Below are 25247 nucleotides of genomic sequence, written 5' to 3' on the forward strand. Positions count from 1 at the left end.
AGAAAATACTGTCCTTCAAAACGTAGCGGCGTTCGACTCTCATCGACTTTCTGAGTTAGAGGCCGCTTAGTGGAAGGCCGTGAAGGTCTTAGACTGTAATCAACTCTAACTGCAAAAGAGCAGGCTCAGCTTGCCATGTTAAAGTAAGGAGCTACTTTTGTAATAGCATGTGTTTCAATCTTAAGCAAATGTTTTCATATGTAACATTATCACTATCGTGAGTGAAATTAGCTGTTGACCGAGCAAACAATATATGCATCACCTTACGTACCCTAAACTAATATTGACCTTTCTGGTTGGTCTACTAACTTCATAAACGTTTCAAAGATCCAGCTTAGGCTACTTCTTACGATTTTTCCTATTTTAACAAAAGGTACGGAGCCTTTTTGCCACTAAATACAACATTTTATTGCGAACAAGCATTTTATCAAAAACACTTTTCGATACTCTTACTTTGTTACGACTTCTTTCATATTATTGAAGTGACAGATAACGTGTCCACGCTTAGAGCTATCTTCAGACAATTCACTAAATTATTTTCCCTAGTCGTGAGGTAGTACAGCTGATTTATGCGAATTTTGCATAAAGGCATAAGAACTTGTTTGCGTCTGTGAAATTCAACCTAACAATCACTGCTATTACGACCTAAAAACTTATTATTCTACTGCTCAACGAAAGGCTTAGATATCAGTTTTGAGCTCACATCATTGATACGTTAGATTCAACGGTCTGATAACAAAAAAACAACCCACAAGTAGGAGGTTATTTTGCGAGGCAGTGACATTTGCTTTACGAAGACTATGTTATATTCGTATAGCATGAACTTGACTGGAGTATCCTTACTCTCGAAATTATAACTCGTTGTTTGTTCATTTTGCAAGGGAAGTACGTTCAATTGCCATCACTTGACGCATATGGCGTAGTCCAAAAGTTAATCCGTGAAGCGGCACTTCATGGGCAATGTATACCCTTCATTTACATTATATTTTCTTAAGAAACGCCCTTTTAGGCAAACAACAAATGATTGTCATACTTGATCCGTGTAATATTCCCACTTCTTCGACCTTTTACAGGGACGATTTTTCCAATTCTTCTAGTTTTTTGTCAGTGGCCGACGTTGACGGGTTGCTTAGCAGTTGCCTTCTTCCATACGCAAGTAATTAAACTAAACTAGCGAAACTACTTGAAAACTTCCAGAACATAGTATCCCAAACATTTTTCTCAGATAATTCCAACCGTTTCGATATGCGGACCTTTGTACTTGACTCAGAACTTTCGTTTATTTATCTGTCTGAGCGGGGCGCTACGGTATAACACGTTGAGTGAGTGTGTTCAGAAGGACCTTTTTGAGAAACGGAAAAACTTACGTTTCGAATGGCAGTTTTCGTTGTTATCTTGATATCCGCAAGATTACAAACTATCGCCTCAGAAACAAACTAATGTATTACTTCTTTTCGACGTTAACCAATAACGCAAGTGGAGCGTGCGAACAATGGCTTCATTCGAAGGTCTGATCAGTGAGGTCGATCAGCGAAACACACGGGTATCCGAGGCGGATCCCATTTTTCGAAATATACACCGAAAAAATGTTACGTAAAATAATAATTCAAATAAGATCTTCTCTGCAAAGGCAAACTTCATGTTTGTTCTAAATAGAGCAGTTTATTGCAATCGATGTGGCTGGACAGCCCCGGTCCCAAAAGCTACGGCTGTAAATACCCCACTTAACACACAGATCATACACTACAAAACATAAAAGCTTCGCATTTAGTAACGTTTACTATACGAAACGGTTTCTCTAAAATGACCCCGATGAAAATCAACAAATCGAGTTTACATATGGGAAAGAACCGGTAACGTTAATTAACTCTCTTGACGCAAATGACAAGCGTACCTGGATTTGATTCCTGGACTGTATTTGGCAAATCCAGGATCGTAAGATAGTTTTTGCGATAGCAGCATGTACTGGAGTTGATCAAAACGATTTTTGCACGGAAAAAGACAGAAATCGTAATGTATGGGTGTGGACATAAATCCTTTTGTGTAGAAGCAACTTGAGACCTAGAACTTCCTGCACAGACATCACATTGTCACTTTACTTTTCGACGAACTTTTGACGAACGATCTGCTTTGCCAGATTAACAATGGCACAAAAGAAGTCTTCAAAAATATCTGTAACTGAAAATAGGCAAAAATTGAGCCAGGCCTATTATTGGAAGGAAACTCTTCGTTATGTCACGGCATCAGAGATATACATCCCTATCGCATGATTAAACAGTAACTTAAGGATATGTTGAAAGGTCTGTCTAAATGTCAGCAGTTTCTGCGGTCCAAGCTGTCTATTATTTTTTTAAGCTAGGCCTTTCGGTCATTTAAAAGAAGACCGCTCTTCACGTTTTTTTTTTCTCTGTGACAAGAGATACAAGGGAAGACTGACTGAGTAAGTGGCAAAGCATATAGATTGCCATGACCTTCCACGCCCGGGGGTCGCCATGAGGGACATCGTCTCGAATATTAGGGACTGGCTACAAAGGTAGGGAGGAAAACCGTTGTATTTTCTCTCGCAAATACTCTCAGGACATGGGCAGTTTCAACCTAAATTATATCGAATAGGAAAGGCCTCATCAGGCACGTGCCTGCTCTGTGCACAAGACGACGCGTTTCATATCTTGACGCATTGAGAAACGCTGGAGCGCGTTAGAACAACTTTCTGTGATACCAAAGTAAAGATGGCCTTGGCAGGCGGGCTAGGGAGCTTTTCAGACGCATATGCAAATTTCGAGTGTGTTGGCGCAGCGGAGACAAGCTTGCCAGAAAATTGCTTGCAGAAACAGAACGACTACAGAGACTCAGATTAGATAGTTTGCCAGAGAAAGTGAGAGAGAGAGAGAGAGAGAGAGAGAGAGAGAAAGAGAGGATGATGCTAACATTGCAAGGTTTCGGGAAAGATGCAGGGCCTTCAACAGGGATCCTGCTCATTTGGTAAAGTGGGAAACCCAGCCCGTTGATCTGGCCATTTCTTTCTACCCGTACGTAGTACTGTTAAGAAAAGATTTGAGTTGGCTCGGAGTGAAGTAAAAGAAAAGAATTGAGAATTAGCGGTGGATAGTACTCCCGGTACAACCAAGTTCAGCCGTCGGGGCTGGGCCCCGCACTTGGCCCACATAAAGTAGGGTTCGTCCTGAATGTACGTAACTAGTACTACTTAAACCCTCTTAATAATAAAAAGAGAAATATTGAAACCGAAATGTTCTAATACTTGTTCTAATGTGGTCGAAATAATGTTCAGCTGTTCTCTGTATCAAGGTTTCATTGAAGTTTATATGAAGAATTTTTGCTGGGTCAAAAATAATTTTTCTAATTTGACATGCTCATTTTATTAACAAAATGGCTTTGACCGGCTTCTTTTACTTTAAAGTAATGTGGGTTAGCGCCTTTACGTTACACTGTTTAGAATATCCAGAGCTAGTTTACTTAAACCGCTTATTATGTATAACTGTGTGATAACTACTAAAACGGGACCAGAACTGCTTATCATAGTAGATGAGCAGATTATCAGAATTCTAGTCCTACAGTAGAGTTGGTTATTTTCTTGCAAAAAAAAAAAACGTTTACAGTATGTAATGGTATGTCGAGCCTTTTTTTGTCGTAAGTTAAAGAGCGATCTGGTCGAAATTGTAGCATCAGCTGTGCTTGGAAGCCTTCAGGATATTTGAAAGACCGCTGATCTTGTTAAGATTCGTGCGGAATCTTGCGACACCTTTAGATGTGGCGACAGATTAAAAGACAATTATTAGTGCAGTATGAAGGGAAACCTTTCTTGGGTAGCCCGCCTTGAGTATGGAAAAAAAAACTTACCTAACCTAAAGCGTGCAGATAAACGATGAATTTTTAATTTACTTAAAAGATCACTAAATGTTTTTCATAGGAAGTCTTTGATTATTTATTTACATATTTATCGATTTATTTGTGTGCCGGTTTAGTCGGACCGGGCATGAGTTTATTACCGGCACTGCTCCTTCTCTGATAATTGTGACAGATGGTTTTTATTTATACATGGTTGATTTGATGTGATTTGACCGTTTACTAACATCGGCCTTTGTTTTCATTGAGAGTTTTAACTACGGAGTTCTTAATTGTTTTCACTCTATACTACAAGACCGTTGGTTTTTCTATTGATTTTCTTTTCTCACAGTTAAGTGGACATGAACGTTCTTGGTTAATTACAATACTCCATATTATACCTACTGAACGTCCTTGAATTCAGGCGGCTACAATGAAGTTTTAGCCAACTTGTTATTTCTAGCGCACAAAATTAAATCTGATCCGGTATCAATTGATCAGGAGCGAAATCAATCCAAATATAGTTTGTTATCAAGCGGAAATTCGTTAACGTATCCTGCGGAGCTGCAGATAGATACACAGTATATCGTTTCTTCGGAGTTGTTAATACACACCTAGCTTAGGGATTAGGGGTTATTATGATCTTTACAAACTGGTGGCTGCCTTCAAGTGACTAGATATTTTATGGGGATGACAGTGCCAGGCTAGAACTACACCATCGACCATTATGATCGTTCCTGACAGAAAGAAGATGATGTCAAAGTCGTTTTCATTCTATTCTGGTGCACTTTGATACGCTAGCAAAAACAACGCCGTAATAATCTACGCGATGTTAGTGATTGACTGAAAAAACGTTACTCATGTTTCTTTATCATTTGCGTTCGTCGAGTTACATTGACGTCGTCTTCTTCAAATGAGCTCTTTTCAACTGATGGTATCTAGTTTGGCATGCCATTCACCTCAACTTCAAGACTATTGCTTAAAACTTATTCATTATTTCTTCCACTAGGCACGTGGGCCTTTGCAAGGGCGTCATTAAAGACTAGAGTTGTGTTTAGCCAAGTCGCTAGCGTCAGGAATGGACTTGCCTTGTTTAAATAAATACTGCTGACTAAATATTGATTGCTTCATCCAGAGCAAAATTGACAGCACCGCGTACGTACATATATCGGTGGTGTCCTACATGTCTCATTGAAATTTTATCTAATGTGTTGCAAGCTTGAAAGAGGTCGCCATGAGAATCTCCCATCAAGAATTTTAACGCGGAAATTCGGCAGTGTAGTTGGTCACCATAAATCGATCCCTCTTTTTTTTTTGGTTATTGTCTGTATTTATATGCAACTATTTTAGATGATTTTTGTGCCGTGATCAATAACGGTCAAGGGCCGTATGGTACGTCCACGGGACGTGCTGTGGGCGAGGACCTGAAGCAACGGTATCACAAAAGTAGGCCGAAGTAGAAGTTAACCCAGTTTGGCCAAGGCCTTGGGTTGTATGCTGTACCATTGTATGAGCGGGTAATCCCGCTAGCCCAGGTAGGTTTGCCGGTGATCCGGAGAAAGGGGGGGCTAAACTTCCAGATGATGATGATACTTGATGATTGTAATAATGATCCTGTCCATTGTCTGTAGTCATTGTCCCGCTAACAGTATAATTGTTTCCCGGGTGAAGGTCGGGACTTGAACAGTCCTGCAATTGGGGATGCCACCGTCCGTATGGATAATGATCCAGACCTGGTGCCTCAATTGTTTCCAGGTTGGAACTATGGTAACCAGACTTTTTAAGGCTGCTATAATGGTTATAAACACCGTGTGACGATGGCGAATGGTGGGAAGGGTAAGTTGCTAAGCTCCCCCCTACCACATCTACGTGATCGTTAGTAGGAGTCGCCGTGTAAAGCTCAACGCTTTGGGGTGGTGAGGGGTATTCTTGTTTGACAAGATTGGGTGATTTAGATGATAAGCTACTAGTTTGCGCCTGAATCTCTCCATTCACAACGACACCTGCAGCTGCCACGCTTTCCTGTTGACTTGGTGCACAAGCGATTGTACTTACTTGTGCGGCTGCTGCAAGCATCTGATTCGAATGGGGTAACGACGGGTACAAGGCTCCATTTACTTGGACATTATCCGTACTTTTATGGGCCACAATTTGTTTTAGTGGATTAAGTCCATCACCTCGAGAGGAAGTCGTATCGACTTCTGACACCAGAAAGTATTCGTTCTGTTGTTGCTGTTGCTGTTGGGCGTTGGATGACGGTACCGTCGCTGAGACCCCTGCCGCTATATTTCTTGACGAGCTACAGTTTTTAGATTTCTTCAACTTTTTACTTTTGCTAGGAGCCGACGACGTTCCTACAGATGATCCACCACCATTTGCTGCGTTAAGTTCTCCGTTTTCAAGAGCGTTCGGCGCCATTTGCATTGTTGCAACAGTACCGGTTACCGCATTTGTACCTACACTAGGATCATTGGAGGATTCCTCGATATTCTTACGTTCGGTGTCACTTCGTTTAAAGCGACGACGTCTTCTCAAGAAACTGCCATTGTCAAACATGTTTAGTGAGTCCGGGTGTAGCGTCCAATAGCTACCCTTTCCCGGTTTCTTATCGTCGCGGGCAATTTTTACGAAACACTCATTTAGCGAAAGATTATGTCGAATAGAGTTCTGCCAGCCTTGCTTATTTTCCCTATAGAATGGAAAACGCTCCATAATGAATTGGTATATTCCGTTCAGTGTTACCTTTTTCTCTGCTGAATTCTGAATTGCCATTGCAATTAATGCGATATAACTGTACGGTGGTTTAACCATATCTTTGGACACACTGCCCATATGTGAGGTGTGTAACACTTGACTCTGGTAGGCGGGCGCTAGGTAGGGGGCACGTAAATCGGCAGGAAGATAAAGTTCGCCTGCAGATGACGCGTATGGAGAAAGTATCTGTCCTGACGAGCAGCCTACGTCTCCGTATGGCGACGGAACTCCCATAGTTCTGCTATATGATCCTATTCGTGAATTTTCAGGTCGTAATTCAGAACTGCACAAATTGGTCGATTTAGTTACCCCGATTCCTAGATTAGGCGTGCGCACAGCAGGCGAGACCGGCGAACGACTGTCCACAGAATTAATGACCAATGGTGTCGTTATCCCAACTGATGATGATGATGACCCACAATAATAATCACCACTCTGTTGCTCGGCGATCGAATGCATGGCACCCTCTGTAGGCCCAACTTCAAGTGCCTGACCGGCCGCCAAACAGTGCGATCACGGCTGAAGCCACTGCACGTTAAGCAGATACCAGGTAGCCTGGCCTCTAGTCTGATGGTTTCAATTAAATATTGGTCGATCGATGATTGCAACGATAACTACAGAAAAGCCATTTTCGTCATGTTTGCTTTTTAATTCCACAATGTGACCGTCGCGCTTTTTTAAAGCAGTTAATATTGTTGTTGATTAGCTCCACTTGTCATCGACTCGTTCGCACATTGTTCACGACAACAACAAATCGAATTTGCCGCGTCAATTTGCTTCCGCCGTAGTAAGTGACACAGTGAAATGGACGCGTCTCAGACATTAAGAAAATAAACACACGCACACAGCACCAGCACCATGTTTACTTTGCCGATCGGCGTCCAGAACCTGAGCGCTTGCCGAGTCGGCGATAACTCTCGCTGTAACGGTAAGCACCGCCTCTTGCGGCTATTGGCTCCGCCCAACCCTCGCCCACCGTTACTCTGGAGCCGCCCCGATAACCAACCGCGCGCTGCTGCTGTTGCTGCTGCTGTTGTTTCAGACGGATCTGGGCGTTCGGGGCCTGAGCGTACCGCAACTTCCTCTATTGGCTGCAAGCGTAAAAAGCGACGAACGCCGTCGAGCAAGCCGATGAGGGCGGTCAGGAAAAGGACGAGGACAACGACGGCGAAAAATGACGAGCACGGCTGGGTGCTCCGAGAACAGCAACCCTCACTGATGATCCTTGGAGTACAACGTGCGTCCTGTTTTGTCAGTGAGGTATAGCCTAGGGGAATGAAGTGACGCTCTGTATTGTGCCTAGTAATCTAATTATTGACGTTAAAGCAACGTGAACTTTCTCACCTCCCTTTGAAAATGAAGAAAATTAAGACTAACGTTTCCTTTATTGCATCAAAATTCTAATTATATAAAGGACGCGACTGTATAATTATTACAAGCGAATTCTGATATCGTGAACTTTTGTGTAGAAACTCCTTTTGACCCACGTTTGGATCTGTTCTGCACCACTGCATTGTGGGTAGCCAGGTTTGCAAAGACTTCATTCGGCAGTCTTCAAACTGGCTAATTTAATAATTTCCACTTAGGACTTACCACAAGAAACTGAATAAAGCCAGCTGAGGGTCTTACCTATTACGAAATCAAGTCAAACTTTGGAAATTGTTCAGATGCAGAACAGCAGAGAGCACGCCTTTGAGCTTGGCAATGTGCAGTCTAATCGAATGTGTATATGGAAACAACTGTTCGTGCGTGTGTAATATGTAGGGAAAATACCCTACCTGAATAGTCTTAGCGCAAAATAGGACACTAGTAAAATCGGAAATAATTCAGTTACACAGCTGTGACAAACGAGTACATCGTACCCGGTCCCAGTAGCAAATAATAATGATGACCGTGACGGTGATGGGTCGGTTATAAGGAAGCAACTAAATAAATAAATAAGAAATAAAAGCCGCTAACAGGCCAAGATAACACGGTGGAGGCTTGTCAAACAACACTGCTTTACTTGACACCAGCCTATTTAGGTTTGCGCAATTGGTAAAGCACGGTTGATTGTGCGGCAATTTGTCTTTACAGACAACGCCTGTCATAAGATTTGAGCATTCTTCTCATTGCATTATATGTTTCACTAAGTATTCTTACAAAAATATGTGTATAACCTTAAATGGTTTCAGGTTAGTTATCTCCCTCAATCCTGTGGATTTAAGATAATTGTAATAGTGAACTTAGAAAAACCTTTTTTCAGCTGATTGCTAGTTGTTCGACCATTGGGCCGCATTGACCAATTTGTGACCATAAATTAAACTTTATATCGGTGGAACGGCGACGTGTCCAAGTTGAGGTGTTTGTTATTGTTTGTCCGCCACTGAATACCAAAGTAAATAATTCCATACAAAAATTTTATCCAATGTTAAGCATGCTAGGAGTCAGCTCCTCTAGACGATATGAACGATACATAGCGTGCACATGGACGACGTTGAATTTGCTTCTTCAAAACGGACCAGTCCATTATCATGTTGCCGCTTGTATTATTCGTTGTAGAAGTCTAGGAAGGTGCACCGGTCAGACAGTATGTGCACGTCAGGTCTTTGTCACAAACTTTCCCTATGTTAGCTTTTTGTCGCCCTGAAGTGCTCTTCATTCAACTCGTAAGCACTTAATACTGGCTGCAATGCTTGTGTGAGTTGAACTGATCTCCCTATGTATCACTAATGAAATTGTTAAGCGATGACGTGTGGTAACCGTTGAAGATTCTATACTTGCCACGTTAATTTAGGCATTATAAACATTAATGGTCGATGTTAGAATCCTCTAAATAGCGACTTTGGCTTAACAAGCGCGCCGAATTTCATTACCCGACTTTTACTTTCGTAGCTTATCATCTCTAGCTAACTACGATATGATGTTTTAACTTAAATTGCAGCCTAAAATTCATGTTTTGCAGAAAGAAAACACGAGAATATTCCAGATACCTTTTATCGTGAATCCCTTTTACCATGGCTACAAATTCACATAGCCGAACTTTTACTTGCACAAATGGGTAAATTTTTTTGCCCATGCACAGTCATTTATCAATTGCAAAAGTACTTTTTTTGGAATAGAGAAGTGTATATAATTCTGACAGATATAAGGATCGGTGTTCCGTAAAAAGAGAGTTTGCATAGTAAGTCGCGCGTTTCAATGTCTTGAATAAATCCATCTTCTAAAAACGGTCTACCTACCTACCTGCCTGCCTGCCGTATTTCGTACAGTTCAGCAACTAGCAACTGTTCTATCTTCTTGAAAAACCTCTTGTAAAAAAATAAAAGAAGAAATTCAACCACACGCTAAAATTTCTCTTTAGAGCCTGACTGAAACATTAGCCTTAAAGAACGAGACAACAGTTTTATAGAAACTGTGTGTCGGGCCAAAGTGAGATCACTGTTGGAAAAATGAAAATACAAAGCAGTCCTATATGAAGTTATTTACTGTTTTGTTCTCTATTGTTAATTGAACGACACAATATCTAGCTTATGGTTTGTTATTAATAAGTTATATACTATTGTGTGAAGCATGTGTAGTTAGAAATTCACGCCAGTTGAATCCTGATAAGCCACTGACCCGACATCAGACGATCTCAGTTTGTGAATCAAAGAGCAGCACCTCTTGTTACGCTCGATACTTTTTTTTATTAACTGCAGACTTATCAACAGATATACGTGATATCGATATATCTTTTGAACAGCAGCGGCGATTGTTAACTTCGATATTATCTATCACAACAGAACATAGCAATATGTTCGCATTGGTAAGGTTATACAATACAGTGCATTCATATGCGCTACTAATACATATAAGACCTATTACCCGAGGCGCAGTGAGAACCATCTTTATTATTCTTATTTGATAAACGCTTCACTTGCATGACAAAAATGCTCTAATAAATAGTCAGTGGAATATTTAAGAACAGCGTAACAAAAAACGGGACAATTTACCTATGAGGATTTGCAATACACATACGATATAGAGAGCGCGGATTTTGTGAGGGGCTCTTCGAATCCTAGTTGGCCAGAAACAACACCTCGTGGATACATACGGGTTTCAGTGACGATACAATGCAATCGCATTGGTCGTATGGGCAATATACACAGACGCTTTGAACGAATCCGCTATGTAAGTATTATAAATATTTGAGTGAAAATTGAAGAATAAGGATATTGTGGTAAAATCGATTACGACTGGCTGACCCTTTGAACATACAAAATTGTTCATATACCATTCGTAAACGTGGTATTCACATGGCTCACAAACAATTGATGTCTACTCCGCGCTTGAATAAAGCTCTATAGGCTTTTCAAGTTCAGACACGCATTTACAAGTAGTGTGTTAAACATATGTTGGCTACCGGGCAGCGAATTAACGCTTCAGTGTTTCAAAAGTCGCGCCTAGTGACATTTTATTAATGCTCTGTTAAGACCGTGCCTGTTCTGACCAGCAAGGGTCCTCTTTATCACAGGCTGTTAATCTATATATTTAAAATGGGGACTCGATATCGTTTTGCATGTCTACAGGAACTTCGTTTGGCATACGGACATACTTGAGTTTGTAATGTGCAAATGAGACAGTGGCGACATTGCTAATGCCGAGGAATCACCAGCGGTCAGGCAAACAGGACTATGACAGCAGGACAACTAATTCGTAAGGTCGCATATGTCTACGATTGGAAAGGCAGACGTTTGTTGATATTATGTAAGAGACATCTGAAAGCCACAAACAAGGCTAAGCCAAGCTTCTCTTTTCTGCTCATGCTTGATTCAAGCGGATTTTCAACTAGCAGAGGAGTCGGAGCGCCGCGTGATCTGTCCGCCCTGTTTTGAATGAACCGATCATCTACGTGACTAGCTTTATTCCCCCAGTTTTGTTCAGAACTGGGGGCACTCTGGCCTTTCTGGGTGAAATGACTTAATGACACGGCCTACTTTCGTCGTACGAATAACTCAAAAACATTAATAGTTTATATCTAGGAATAATTAACTTAAACTCTCTTATGAATCACCATTAACCCCACGAGCTTGAACGCTTTGAGGGCATTTGTCGCACTGGGTGACTTGAACGAGCAGAGAATAATCTCTAATAAATTTATCTCAGGATTAAGATGTGTGCATGTAACCGGAGCTGCAGTGATATCCTTTATAAATAATCACTTGCCTGTTTTCTAATACTACCTAAAACTAATAGCACCTCAATTTCTGTAACAGAACGAAGGGTTCGCAATAGGATACAGCTGGGGACAGCGCATAATCTTGAGCCATATTAAAGTCCGCCCGGTCATCGTCGTCAGGTTCTTATTTGAGAAGTACGCGCCCATTATCGTAAGCCGACAAATTGTTCGTGCTTGCTGTGGCTGCTTCTAGATGCACATATATCCGATTTTCGTTTCGACCAGTCGCACTGATACTACGTACCACATAGAGGGTTGATTATGAGCAGCGCAATAGCTTGTGTCGGCGGCCTCGCGAAGACGCCGTGGAAATGACAGAAGTTTATTCAGTGTGAGAAATCCAATGTCACTTTTACAATTTAGATTATTATGCTATTTGACGTGACAATCATGGAAAGATGCATTCGCATCTTGCAAGCAGAACGGAAATCTCATCGGCCTTTTACTACATCGGATTGCTATTCAGTGAGTCGAACATATAGATATAAATAGACGAACAGTCATGACTGGCCATAACGCTCGGTCCACCAGTATCGTTCCTTTCGGTAACCTTTTTCTATTGGTTTAGGAAATGAGAAAGCAGGCATTCAAGCCGAGTGCCCTTTCAGGATTAGATTAAACCAGTGGAGCGGTTTTATAGGCTATATATAAAATATAACATCAAAGCATGGATGAGGCGGCATTTACTAAAAGAGTCTAAGGTCTCGTATGTGTGTGAGAGATGCCACAGGCCTAAGCGGTTGGTCAGAAACTCTCCCAGAATTGGCCCGAACAAATTAACGCGCCTTGTTGTTGCAAGGTCAAACGTTGAAGTTTGAAAGGCAAAGACATGCTGTTCATCATGTGCCTTATCTATAATAGTAGGCCAAACAGAGTCGTCTACAGTATCCCATAGTTAAGAATTTGCTTTACCGTCTACGCCAAATGCACAGCTAAAGAGATTAAATTAAAGATAATAACATGGAGGAATAAAACCACGCCCTTTATTTTAGCTCAAAAGGAATTCATTCATTCGAGTCAACTTTATTAGCTTTGTGAGAAACGCCATTGAGTTTGACTTACTAACAAAACGAAAGGGCCGGGTCCTTTTATTACTAGCTCAGGCAGTGCTAGTTGCTCAAATAATCTGCGGAGCTCTACCTAGCTGGTGTGAACGAACTTTTCCAAACTGGCCTTTTCAACTAATGTAGACATTGAGCACCCACATCTCTGGCAGTGTACTGAAACGCACAATATGATCTACTTTTCGCTTTTATCTTTTCTGTGCTATTCGATGTGGAAAACGTTAGCTACGCAGCAGCGGGAAAACGGCCTAAGTAAAACGAGAAAGACTAGTAAGAAATATAAAATGTCAAATTTATTGCTTAAGCTAAGGCCCCTACCACGGGCTTCGGGTGCCACCACTAGAGTAATAACGAAAGCCGATTACTCTTCTCGAACGAATGTGATAGTGATATGAAAAAAAAACGCACGGGTGGACACGCATCTGAACATCTTGACACAACATTCAGTTTCAAATCTTGGAGCGAAGTACCCACCCGTACCAATTTTTCCGTCTCAGTGGTACAAAGTACAACGAAGCTATCGTAATTCAGGAACTATAGTCATTCAAGATTATCGTTTGTATATTGACTTGTGCATACAGCCCATCCTTGTTTTCGCCTTTTCAGTCCCGGCCGTTAGAAATGCGCTCGGCCCTATTACCGGATAAATGCAGATGTTTACATTGCAAGCAGTATATACGTTTGAAAGAACTATGAGTAGAAGTAAATGTAACAACCCACATTAAAATCTATACATACATAAGAGCACACATACAGATAACATATGACTTTAGTTTCTTGTAAACCAAACGCTTACCTTATATATGTTAAATTCAATTTAACTTTGCTGGCGTAAAGCCTGTTATTTGAACAGCTTGCGCATATGATAAACTCTAAAGAACGTTTGATTTAATCTTTTGTCGGAAATTATGGTAGCTAGTAATGTTGTTATTGTGCCGCCTATGACTTAAGGGGCTCTGCATTTTATTTTCATATTTTTTTTATTTTAATATATTTTTTATGTTAATATTACCATTAGTTATTATTTTAATTTTATTTTAATATTACAGTTTCCATACCTGCAAGTGAAATCAAAATACCCTTCAGCATTGGTTGAACAAATGCTGTACGCTACTTCAGTCAGAATAAAAGAGAAGTAAACTTTCATATTTGTAAACAAACAAAGGCACGTTTGAGATGTTTTTCGGATTTTTTTTTTAATTGTCCAGTCTTTTTAAAGATTTTGAGAAAAAAATGAAAATTTCGCAAATCACGACAAATTAAGTTGAGCGTTGAAAGGGCTATCGCATGCAGCCACATCAAAAGTAGTATGATGAATACGCTTTAAGGAAATTAGGTTCAAATACAGGCGCTAATATAACAATAGCTTGTTAATTGAACATTTTGACCCCGTGAGAGCGTTTTAAAATTAAGACATTCGTGAAAAAAATAGGTTTAAGATCACTTTTATTAAAGAGAAAATATTGCCGACATCTTGAAAGCAGTAGCACTTGAGTAGAAGAAAGAACTTAACTGCACCAGTAAACAGGTCTAGAGAGTCACAAAAGACTGTGTTGCTTGACTTTCACCATAAACTTCGCTATTCATATACAAATGCTAGTATATGAAAGGTAGACTCAATAATCAGCCTGTAGATCAATAAAAGAAAAAATTGGGCTTTGCAATAAGTGAGATAATCTTCTTCTTAATAACTTCTTCTTTTTAATAATTTCTTCAATTCTTACTCGGTTATTTTTAAAAAGATTCTGCTAATTCATTTATTGTCTTCGCGTTGGATGAAACCCACCTACGAACAAATAACAGCATCAGCAGTTGTTGAGACTGTTAAAATTAAAATTTCATGTAAAATTTTTTATTAATATGTTATATGTTATCTGGCTGCTGATGTCGTTTACCACATTGCGAAATTAAAAGTATGTTGTATGAACATATAAAAAAAATCACGAGGTTATAATAGTCTTGGTTCAACATGTTGCAACTGAAGTGAGCTAATCTATTTTGCAACAGTCGGCTATTTCGGTAATGTCCAGCGGGTCCAAAACAGACCTTACAGAAGGGCATGATATGTCAAGGACTCGCAAAAGCATGCCTATGACTTCATAATGCCTTAATCAATTGTAAATTTTCTACTCACCAGACATCGTTTCAATTAGCTAGGAAGCTTAGGACAGCCTAAGCTTTCATCTTATAATTCGAAATAATCCGCTAACAAGAATACAGTGGTAACTCCTGTAGTGATGTGAAAAGTGATGCTACTCACAAGGCTTTTGTGGCACTTTGATTCTACTGTTTGTTAACTGAGAACAGCAGAAAGCATCTTGAATGATGAATAATCAACGTCAGGGAATTCACCAAAGGACATTCGCACAGATCCACTCTGTTTCGTTATTATGTAAGTTACAAGCTGGAAGGGCTATACCGCAGGCACCTTTACCTCGTCATTAGAATTGTTGCGTACTGGAAGTTTCTAAGTTACAAATCGGTAGCGTGATAACCTTAGTACAAGTCCGAAAATATAACAATAGTGCATTACTTCTCAAAATGAACATCATCGATTATGGTAACCAAGCAAACAAAGTCCCTCAAATTTGCATGTGCTCCCCAAGGTGAGACGCGTATGCACCACGGTTCAACGTGTTCGGCCATATCATGTGCCATCATTTTGTATTTTTGCCTGAAAATTGTTTGATTTTTACATCGAGCAACACACCAGGCGTTGCATCGCACGACGAATCTCCCAACCTAAAAAGTGTTACGGGTAGATCAACCTCAGGTCTGAACACGTCTAAATGACGCTCCAGCTACGCTATTACGAGCTGATTACTGATTACAATTGAGACCTAACCTTCATGGAAATACTTTGTTATTAATTACAGAAAGAAGCCATCCAGCATTTATAATCCGTTCATTTTATTTTGCGAGTAAAAAATAAAAATGTACCTGTTTATAGAGTAGCTTCTGGTAAAAATTATGGCCAACTCAATTTTTTTTTAAATGATTCCTTGCGATTTGGCGTATTTCTCAACAGTTAGTTTGGCGTTGTAGATGCAGTCATTAACAGACAAGCCTTCGTAAGATGAACCTAAAAGGCTCATTTGAAAATTATTTTCTGCGATTAGGTTTTTCAGTTTCATAACAGTGGCGTAGTGGCCGACCTGGTATTGAGGAATACAGTTCTGTAATATCAAGCCGACAGAATAACACGTCAACATTACCTGCTGTTCCTGCTGATCTCTTAATTATTTATACACTTAGCCAAATAAATATTGATAAATTTTATGTCCAGTGAAATATATAGTCGGCTGAGGTAGGATACCTTTCTTCCATAATAAGATAATTGACATATAATCTAGCAAAAACATCAAGTAAACCTGAACACATGAACGATTCGTACACATTATTGTCTATTCTTTTTCTGCACTACAAAGTGACGGTGCTTCAGTTTGAAACTTATCAAGCATTCTAATATCTACGATCGAAAGAATTCCTTGTTTACGAGTGAAACGAATTACTAGTATTGCAATTGGGTGAAGGCGAATAAAAGAAATAAATTATCATTATTATTACTCTAACACACGTACCGGTAATATATTGGTGAGGTGCCTGATAGGCTTCTGGGTTAGGCCAAGGTGCTCACGACACGCATCGGTAGCTGTCTCCGTGAACGTTGTCGCTTGTACCGATTTGACGTCTCCAAAATTTGTCGCAAACCACCGACCCCCCATGAGGCACTAAAAAAATGAACTACTAATCTCAATGATAGTTTCAATTAACTTCGTGCTACTAATCTATAGTCCCTATTAATTCTTAACTGCCTCGAGGACCCTACCTTATTTAATTTTCTTACCTAAATATGACACAGAAATTAATGCAACAGCAGCCAAACGAAAAGACATCTCTGTGCAGCATACACTATATAAATGTGTCTGCAGGAAAACGATTTTAAAATAAAAATCCATTGCGTTGATTACTAAGCTCGCATGCTACTCAGATACTACTGAATGTATATTGTATTGTGTATTGAAAGAAAAAAGAAAAGAGGAAGACGGACCTACTTGACTCTGCAGATAAATGTGAAATAGCGAAAAGAACAAGATCACAGATGCAAATATTGAATCAGTGATCAAAACTATATTACATAGATAACGTAACCATTCAAACTTTTCTTTTGATTGATTTTGTCATCCACATCTCTCACTGTATCAGAAGCGTCGATACAAGCCGATCTTAGAGCCGCTAAACTACTTCGCGTTTGTTTATATTGCAATATTTCAGAAGCATAGTTACCGTGACCCGAGTTTTTTTGTAGTATTGGCCGTCATGCCGAGGGAAACACGCCGTATCAAAAATCATTCCCAAGACCCGAGACCCTTCTGACGAAGGCACGAGATAACCGAACGCCTGGTGAGGTAGCAATGATCCCTTGAATTCTAATGTACAGGATACCAAATGTACAAGGGGGATTTCTAGAAGAGCGGAAGACATTCGGGGCTCAACACGCGACATCAAACGTGACAGGGCTATTTGTATGAACGAAATCAAATTTTAAGAATAAACCACGTTAATATTTAGTCAATTCTCGGAAGTATCACTAATCTAGCATGGTCCTTTTTACACTAGAGAGGCAAGATCAGGCAGATAGCCGAAGAGATGACCTATAAATTGGTAATCAGTAATTGAACACTGCAAAACTCGAAAGTTTAGCCAGGTTTCGAAAGGTTTCACTTGCGACAAAATCAGAAAATCTCTTTATTGAGGCATGTTTGAGCCTTAGCTGTTTAGTTGCTTCTTCGCCTAGAAGATGCGCTTACGGGTCTGCTTATTACTGATATATAATAGCCTTTTCACAACTTATAGTCAGATGATTGCCTGCTCATATCATTTTAACAGTTCTGTTGCGCTACTAAAGTTGAACTTTTCTCTATATAAGCCAATTTCCTGATTGGTCTTCAGAAACTGTTTTAGGCATGATACAGTACTATGACCTTTTCCTTTACGCCTGCCTTTATAGTATATTTTTAGTACCAGTTTGGTATGATTAGCATCGACCGGGCACCTCTAGAATGTCCAAAAGCATATAAAATAACACCTGGTATATTTTTATGAGAACGCATTATTTTTTTGGATATTTGGAAATAGTAAGCATTCAGATATTTGGAAATAGTAAGCATTCAAAGAAAGCTGACCTGAAGACAATAAGGAAATTTTAATTGCTTAGAAAGCCCAAAAAGGAGCCTTTTAGCAGGCTAATTATTGCACTAGGCTTCTGAATGTAGCAGTTTCCTGCAGAAAATTTTCGTTTTTGTGTTTGTGTGCACATTACAATACAAACAATCTATTTGAAAACAAGTTCCGTTATGATGAAGATCATTAAGGCGGAATTAGGAGAAATAGGACTTAAAAGGACATGAAAAGCCACGCATTTGCTATTCTGCTGCGTTAAATGAATATGAATATACAAGAGAGTAAGATCTCTTCTCCTATGCTAGTTTTTACCTGAAGAGTATTATTCGCGTCAAATTTTCCAGTTATTGAGGTGGAATTCGAACGTTGCCATCAGAAACGCTTCACCCCTCTAATAAACACTTAATTTTTGAAAGTTGATTTCCGAACCATTTTAGATCCACCTACCTTTGGCCGGAATGCATGAAAATAAATGGTGTGCTTGCGTTCGTCCCTCCGCATACTCAACAGTGAATCTTCCGTCCTCTTCGGACAAATGAACATTGTCTTCATTCTCGTAGATTGTCACCCTCCGGTCTTCTGCCACAACTTCCACAAGTCGATCGACAAGCGTCTGTAGCCCCTGTCTAAAGGAAAACGCACCCCAATGCTCCTTGTGTGCCTTCTGAGCGAGCCCACTCACAGCGCCCATATTTGAATCTAGAATACACGTTCATCGAGTAATCCATTTTTACCCTAGTTACCGACACAGCTGATCATTTAACCGTGATCAGTCTACAGTTAAATGCTACACGCCCAATGATTCGAACCCCGGATTTCTGTCTTGCAATGTAGAATGTCTGTAATGTAGATTGATGTAGATTTTGGATTTAAAGATGACTCTGTTGATTTACATAGTGCACATATTAAATCTGTATACCTGATGTGGCGGAAATAGGGTACTGAAAAAAGGCTGTTGCATAAGATCGTTGTAAGCTTTTTATCATGTCATCTTTATAAATTTAAAATTTACCGCATCTATAACTATGCGCAAACATAATTAAACTGGATTAAAAAGCGCTCGTTGACATCTAAGGGCACGCCACGGGTGCCTTACTTGCGCTCATAGACACTTTGACGGTGTACGATCATATGAGAACAAAAACACGCAGTGCTTTGTAGCAGGATCTTAATGGCACACTACGGCGGACCTCAATATTTCTATACCGCAGCAGCTTATGGTAGGAGCTTTAGAACACAAGCAGTCTAGAGAGCTAGCAAGAATAAGGATTACAATATGAATCGTCTTTTGCAATTCTGTAATTTCATGTATAAATGATAGACAAGTTTTTTTATTATCTTCCGGCTCACTCGGTGTCTCGAATATTAGTTAGTAAATATGTTAAGACTGCACCACTAGTCCGTAATCCAATGCTTGAAGTCGCAGGAACATTACATAGCTTTTTAAACAAAATAGAAAAATAATTTTTGTAAATACGATTACATAGTTCCCAAAGAATGCTGGAAACCTGAAGTACAAGTAACTTACTTTTTAACATCCCTTTAATCACAGAACCGTGTTTTTTTTCGGCGTTGTACATTGCAGGCAGCAAAGAACGCACACTAATTTCCTTAGCATCACCGGCACAGATACCTCGACACATTGGATCAATAATGTATTTTGCCATCTGCAATAAACGATATATTTAATGATTGCATTTGACAATAACTCTTAGTAGAAAAGGCTACTCAATAATTATCACCCAATGGCCGTATTGACGTATTAATAACAAAAAACCCATAAAAAGCTGAAATCACACTATCTTCAAGGCTAATTGATAGGGAACAAAGTTATAAGTGATTACGTATGGCTCTCTCGTCTACTTAAACATACCTCATCGTTAAATCTCCGCTGAACAAAGCTGTAGAGACTTTCGTCTTCAATATCTGATTTGGGCTTTACTAGCTCTTTTAGTATAGGAAATACAAGGGGCTTCGAGAAGGGTTTGCGAATTCGAAATATGTCTCCGAGACCTTTAGGTAACCAGAGAAGTTTGCCTTCATGGTAGATCATTCGGCCTCGGAGAGCTGTTGGAGACACCGGAAGGATTTCGTCACCGAGTTTAAGTTCCTCAATCTGCAATGCATCCATGCACACAGCAACGATAGTAACTGTTCCAACATTTCTACCCATACATTAAAAAGACCTGACGTGAGTTCTTAAATAGAGTTCACTCCTACGCTTCATGCACATCGACACAGAGGTTTCAACTTTCGACACAAGGTAACGAAATGTGTGATCCTGTTAAGCGCGAATTGGCGGAACTGGTACTTACCAAATTGAGTGTATTCGCACCTTGAACTCCATCCACACGAATACTGTGAGGCCCGTGCTCGTCGACAGTGCCACATGGGTACCTGAATCACAAACATGATGTAAAGTCAAGATCTCAATGGTTATTCATATAAAAATGTTGCCATATGCTAGATTATATACGCACAAAGATCTATCAGATTCCTTGATCCGACATTGGAACAATATGTTTTCACACAAATCATTATTTCTGCCGGAGATTACACAAATAGGTACCGTGTACTTTGTATCCAACCGCCAAGACGTGCTTTTTTGTCTACAAGGATGATCCTTTGAATATCAGGAATTCGTGTGAGGTAGTATGTAGCTGCTAAGCCGGAGATGCCACCTCCGAGTACTACAGCAGACTGCATTATCTCGCCTGAATCCCCTATGCCGATTAGGTCTGTGTTAGAAAACTGCAACTCGCATGAAACATGTGTCAATTAACATTTGCACAAATGAGGCGGCACTACAAAAAATAAAGTGTCCCGTCAACAGGGATACTAATTACGACAGGAAAATCCGTAGCAAAATCACTAGAAGACGACTAAGCGGGAGTAAAAGATGTCATTTACATAAATTGTGCCGTATACTCCATATGACGAACGAATTAATCAAACTCAGATCGGCCTATTAAGTACTCATTAAGCTTAGCTATAAGCTATAATTCATCTTATCATTTCATAATATAAAAATCATTGGTTCAAAATCATCTCTTCGTATTCATATCTATATCGCTTCATTATTATGGCTACTTCCCGAAATACCACAGATAAAAGTAATAAGACCTTCTATTATTTCTAAATATTGTATATAAATAAAGTGTATCCGGATTATCTTCAAGTTCATCAAGTTTTATCCAGTGTCTATGAAAAAAAATAATATTACATTATTAGAATTTCATGCTTTCAGCAAGCAGCTACTTAAAATATTCATTCCCAAATCCTCGTACCCAACACTTTTTCAATTCTAATCTTATTATTTACTACTTAACAACTTTTCCTACATAAATAGTCTCGACCTTTGAATTCAGAACTTGCAAACGTCAGTCGATCCAATAATACCTCAAGGTCGTAAATACTTTGAAATTCGAAGTTAAAAGCATTAATATTTGATATTCAAAACTGTCTAGAGGTTCTCTCTGGACTAGGCAAGCTCGTTCGAGAGATTTGAACTAAAATGATAATATTTAATAGTTTTCGCGAGTAAAGCCAGCGTTGTTAGACGAGCTAACATTGCCGTCTCACTTCAAGTCAATTGTATCAAGAAAATGTCTTGGTTCGCCAATTCCGTTTCGAGGGCTCATGTATCGCAATTAGTAAAACTCATCAGCCTTTTTGCCTCAGAACAATCTAAGACTGCAATTGGCGAGTAAAGACCAATGCCTACTTCTTTGCTTTTTTTCACTTGCGCTGCTTGCAAAAAAAGGTACACCCGTGCAAAAAATGTTCAGAGGAACGAGCTTTGTGTTTATCGAATAGCCATTTCACGTTAATGGGCGCACGTTAACTGAGCAGTAAAGCGCGGTCCCATTTCCTTGCCATTCGCCCGGCACTAAATCCGCGTTTCTCAATTCTTCAAAGGGATACTGTTTTCATGGCGTCAACATCAGCATTAACAGGCAAATTTACTACAAGGCTTATCGGCGTCCACAGAAACGTTACAAGGAGGATGAAGATTTACAGACACACAGTTACAGAACGTCGTATCATTTTAATGCAACAGGGCACTGGAGATGTTCTTGCCCCGTAACGGTATTGTTGCACTGCGATTAGTGAAAGCTCTCGGAACTTAAAAAGGTGCGTACAACCCATTTCATTCCGTAGATGGCCTCGTTTCACACCAAAAGTGACCGCATCTCCCGGTCTCTGAAATGCATGTTGTACTTCAAGATATTAGATTTCTGTTTTAATATTTTACTTAAGTAAATTTATCGTAGAATTCTGCTATGATTTCAATCGGTAGCACTTTCCGCAGCAATGTTATACAACGTAACTTCTATAAATTCCGTTTATCTCAAGCTCTCGTATTTGACAAAATTGAATGTTTCTATCACAGAAGATTAGCTATTACTAAAGATCTACACAATAGTGGTATAGTTGTTACCCAAAATTCTCAAAATGTTTTAAATTAATTTGCTATTCTCCATAATTTCTAAAATGAATGCTAAGGATTTTTAAAGATTCAAAATGTATTGTGAATTTTCAGTAGGGTTAGCTGTTTTCATTGTAGCATGCTTATTTAGCACGCAGTTAATGGCCAACCAGTAGAGACAATAATATTGAAATATTTACCTCTCTACTTTGAGTACTATGTTTTGCTATGAATATTTGTCGAAGTATAGAAGGTGCTACCCATTGCAACTCTAGCGAAAGCTTCATAAGTAATATAATTAAAAAATGGAAAAGTCAACTCTACATGAGTAAGAGGTGAAAGCTGGCGCCAATTGCCAACTTCACAGAATGAAATGGGTTTACCACATTTTTTTCCCAAAATTGAGTAATTGGTCAGAGCCAACTTTTACGGAAAAGTCGGAAGTTAGAATTAAAATAACCAAAACCATAACACTTATCATAGATCTAAGTCGTTTCCACCGTACCCAGAATTGTTCCAGAAAAAAATGTTTGAAAACATAGCCAACGTAACATAAAAACGATTTGTTCTTTTTTTTTTCAATTTGGTCAATACCATGTTAGATGATCTTGGTAAAGTTCACGAAAATTATAAATATAATACACGAAAATTATAACCTTTGAACAATCTCAGGGTCTATGTAGTGAATTGTAACTACAATCACGTATCTAGCATATTGGCTAAAAAAATTGATCAGCTGTCTTTTCATCGCGGATCACCAATAATCGTAACAATATAGTAGGTTTTCCGCAAAATAGGCTTCGGTTTTTTTGTTAGTCCAGATTCGGACGCATTCGTCAAACACAAACAACGGCCTACACATTACATATATGGTTTCGTAAGGCAAAAGCATGGTTTATTTATGGTGGACTGCTAAACATTAACTTCCAATAAAAAAGGGAATGCATAAAATACATTAATCGATTTACCATAAATTTGTCATTTTAACTCGAACTTCAAGCAATACATGCCTAAATAAATTTGAAAAATTTTAAGTCGTCAGTATTTGTACGAATACAATATTAAGTATTAATACTTTTGAAATCGTTCCATGGGCTTTAGCGACCAGTCTTAAAATATAAACAGAAATTAGATCTATAATCTAATTTAACCTTACTTTTTCTCGAAAACTCAGTGTGGTATATTATTGATATTCAATATGTTAACGTCGCTACGTTATGCGTTGCTTTTTCGCTATTTGCCTGAATTCGAAAAATACGGATCTTTGGTACAGGAGTAATTTCCGAGTCTGAGTTCGCCAGTATAACAAAAATTCTGCCTTTTCACACGCAGCTGATCCTACAACGAATCGTTCTGTTGTAACTTACTACAAATTCTTATATATATATATATATTATATATATATATAAAGAAGCTTCTCATAAATTGACATATATATGTTTGTTGTCAGTATCCTTGTTATTCAGTAGCACTTACCACTTCTAACTAGGGCCGAAGAGTTCATCCTATTACACAACGAGCGGATCCATCGTGTGGTGATCCAGTACTGCCAAGTTAACGGGTACCTACTCACTTGCTCAGCCACATTTCTGATTCAATCACTGCGTTATTCTATTTTACCTTATTATATGACCAGCGTTTTTTAATAGAATTTTTTGCTACTGACTGGAATGAAACGTCGTCTTTCCCGAGGATTTGAAAATATCAACTGCAATAGCTAGTTAGGCTGCCCTGCCTGAACAAGACGAAATTCCGCGCCAGTTTTGATTAGAAGAGCCGGTCGGAAGGTGGTTCGAGCATCTTTTAGGCGGAAACCGATAGAAGCCTATCTTCTACTCAAGCGAACAGGCCTAATTAGAAAAATAACTACTTATTACATTTTACTTTCAAATACTTTTAGTTTAATCTTCAAACACCGAATATTTGTTTCTCTACATTCATTACCCTTAGATTTGATGACATGTCTTGGACACAGTATTGTCATTGTTCATTGTAAAAAAAATTAGCAATGACCCCTTGGAAGTAAAAAAGCATCGGCAGGTTACGTATGTTGGTTTTATACATTCTAAGGCTAACAGACAGCAGCAGCAGTAGCATTTTTATGGTTCTTACTTTATTTCATAAAAACGAGTAGTCAGCCACTACGTATAACTTGTTTATGCGGAAGTTATTGTTTATAACTATGGATAGAAATATTTGTCGCCGGTTCTGTTACGCTGTATTGAGTGACTTTAAAGATCTATCATAGATAAATTCAATTTTCTTTAATAAATATAGCATTACATGGTTTGCAATCGTGTTAGAAGTGAAGAAATCAATATGTTTCACTATTGTTAGAGATTAATTGAAAGTAAATGACTCTTGTAAGGTATATACACTAAGTCACTGTTCTGTCCAGATTATTTGGGTACCTTAACGGGACAGTACTCAGACAACAAAATGGGCGTTTGTGGAGGCGAAATCCGCCAATAAAGTAACACTTTTTTGATTGGAAACTTTGCCTACAGAGTTGATATGCTCTTTGTCTGTCATTTTATTCTTGACCTGAAAGCACATCACCGATAGATTAATCGGAATACTTTTTCGGAACACACACAGCTGGCGTATTATCTATGTGTGTGACCTGTACCTGATAACCTTTAATGCCTCACTCAGATATAGAGAAATCGATTAAGGGAATCGCAAGTCATCAGCTCTGCAGCTTCTGTATCAGTATTTCACTTGTTCGATCGATGCGACTGAACTCAAGGAGAGTATTTTTACACAAACAAAC

The 25247-nt window shown here is 39.2% G+C and overlaps 2 protein-coding genes across 2 annotated transcripts; both read right to left on the reverse strand.

Annotated features, from left to right (window-relative positions):
- Nucleotides 1-3825: 3825 nt before the first annotated feature.
- On the reverse strand, nt 3826-6657 carry LOC147753686 (uncharacterized). The gene has a single exon (XM_086967735.1). The coding sequence runs from the start codon at nt 6652-6654 to the stop codon at nt 5212-5214; it is 1443 nt and encodes a 480-aa protein (XP_086823861.1). The 5' UTR covers nt 6655-6657; the 3' UTR covers nt 3826-5211.
- Nucleotides 6658-15752: 9095 nt separating this feature from the next.
- On the reverse strand, nt 15753-24324 carry Ppox (protoporphyrinogen oxidase). The gene is made up of 10 exons (XM_086967734.1): nt 23951-24324; nt 22188-22248; nt 20603-20796; nt 20361-20442; nt 19919-20161; nt 19574-19712; nt 18493-18744; nt 17149-17381; nt 16443-16592; nt 15753-16037 (listed from the first exon to the last, which is right to left on the reverse strand). The coding sequence occupies exons 2-10, from the start codon at nt 22197-22199 to the stop codon at nt 15852-15854; spliced, it is 1491 nt and encodes a 496-aa protein (XP_086823860.1). The 5' UTR covers nt 22200-22248; nt 23951-24324; the 3' UTR covers nt 15753-15851.
- Nucleotides 24325-25247: the final 923 nt, after the last annotated feature.

The sequence above is a fragment of the Varroa jacobsoni genome, unplaced genomic scaffold (genome assembly GCF_002532875.2).
Source record: "Varroa jacobsoni isolate VJ856 unplaced genomic scaffold, vjacob_1.0 scaffold_295, whole genome shotgun sequence".
NCBI lineage: Eukaryota > Metazoa > Arthropoda > Arachnida > Mesostigmata > Varroidae > Varroa > Varroa jacobsoni.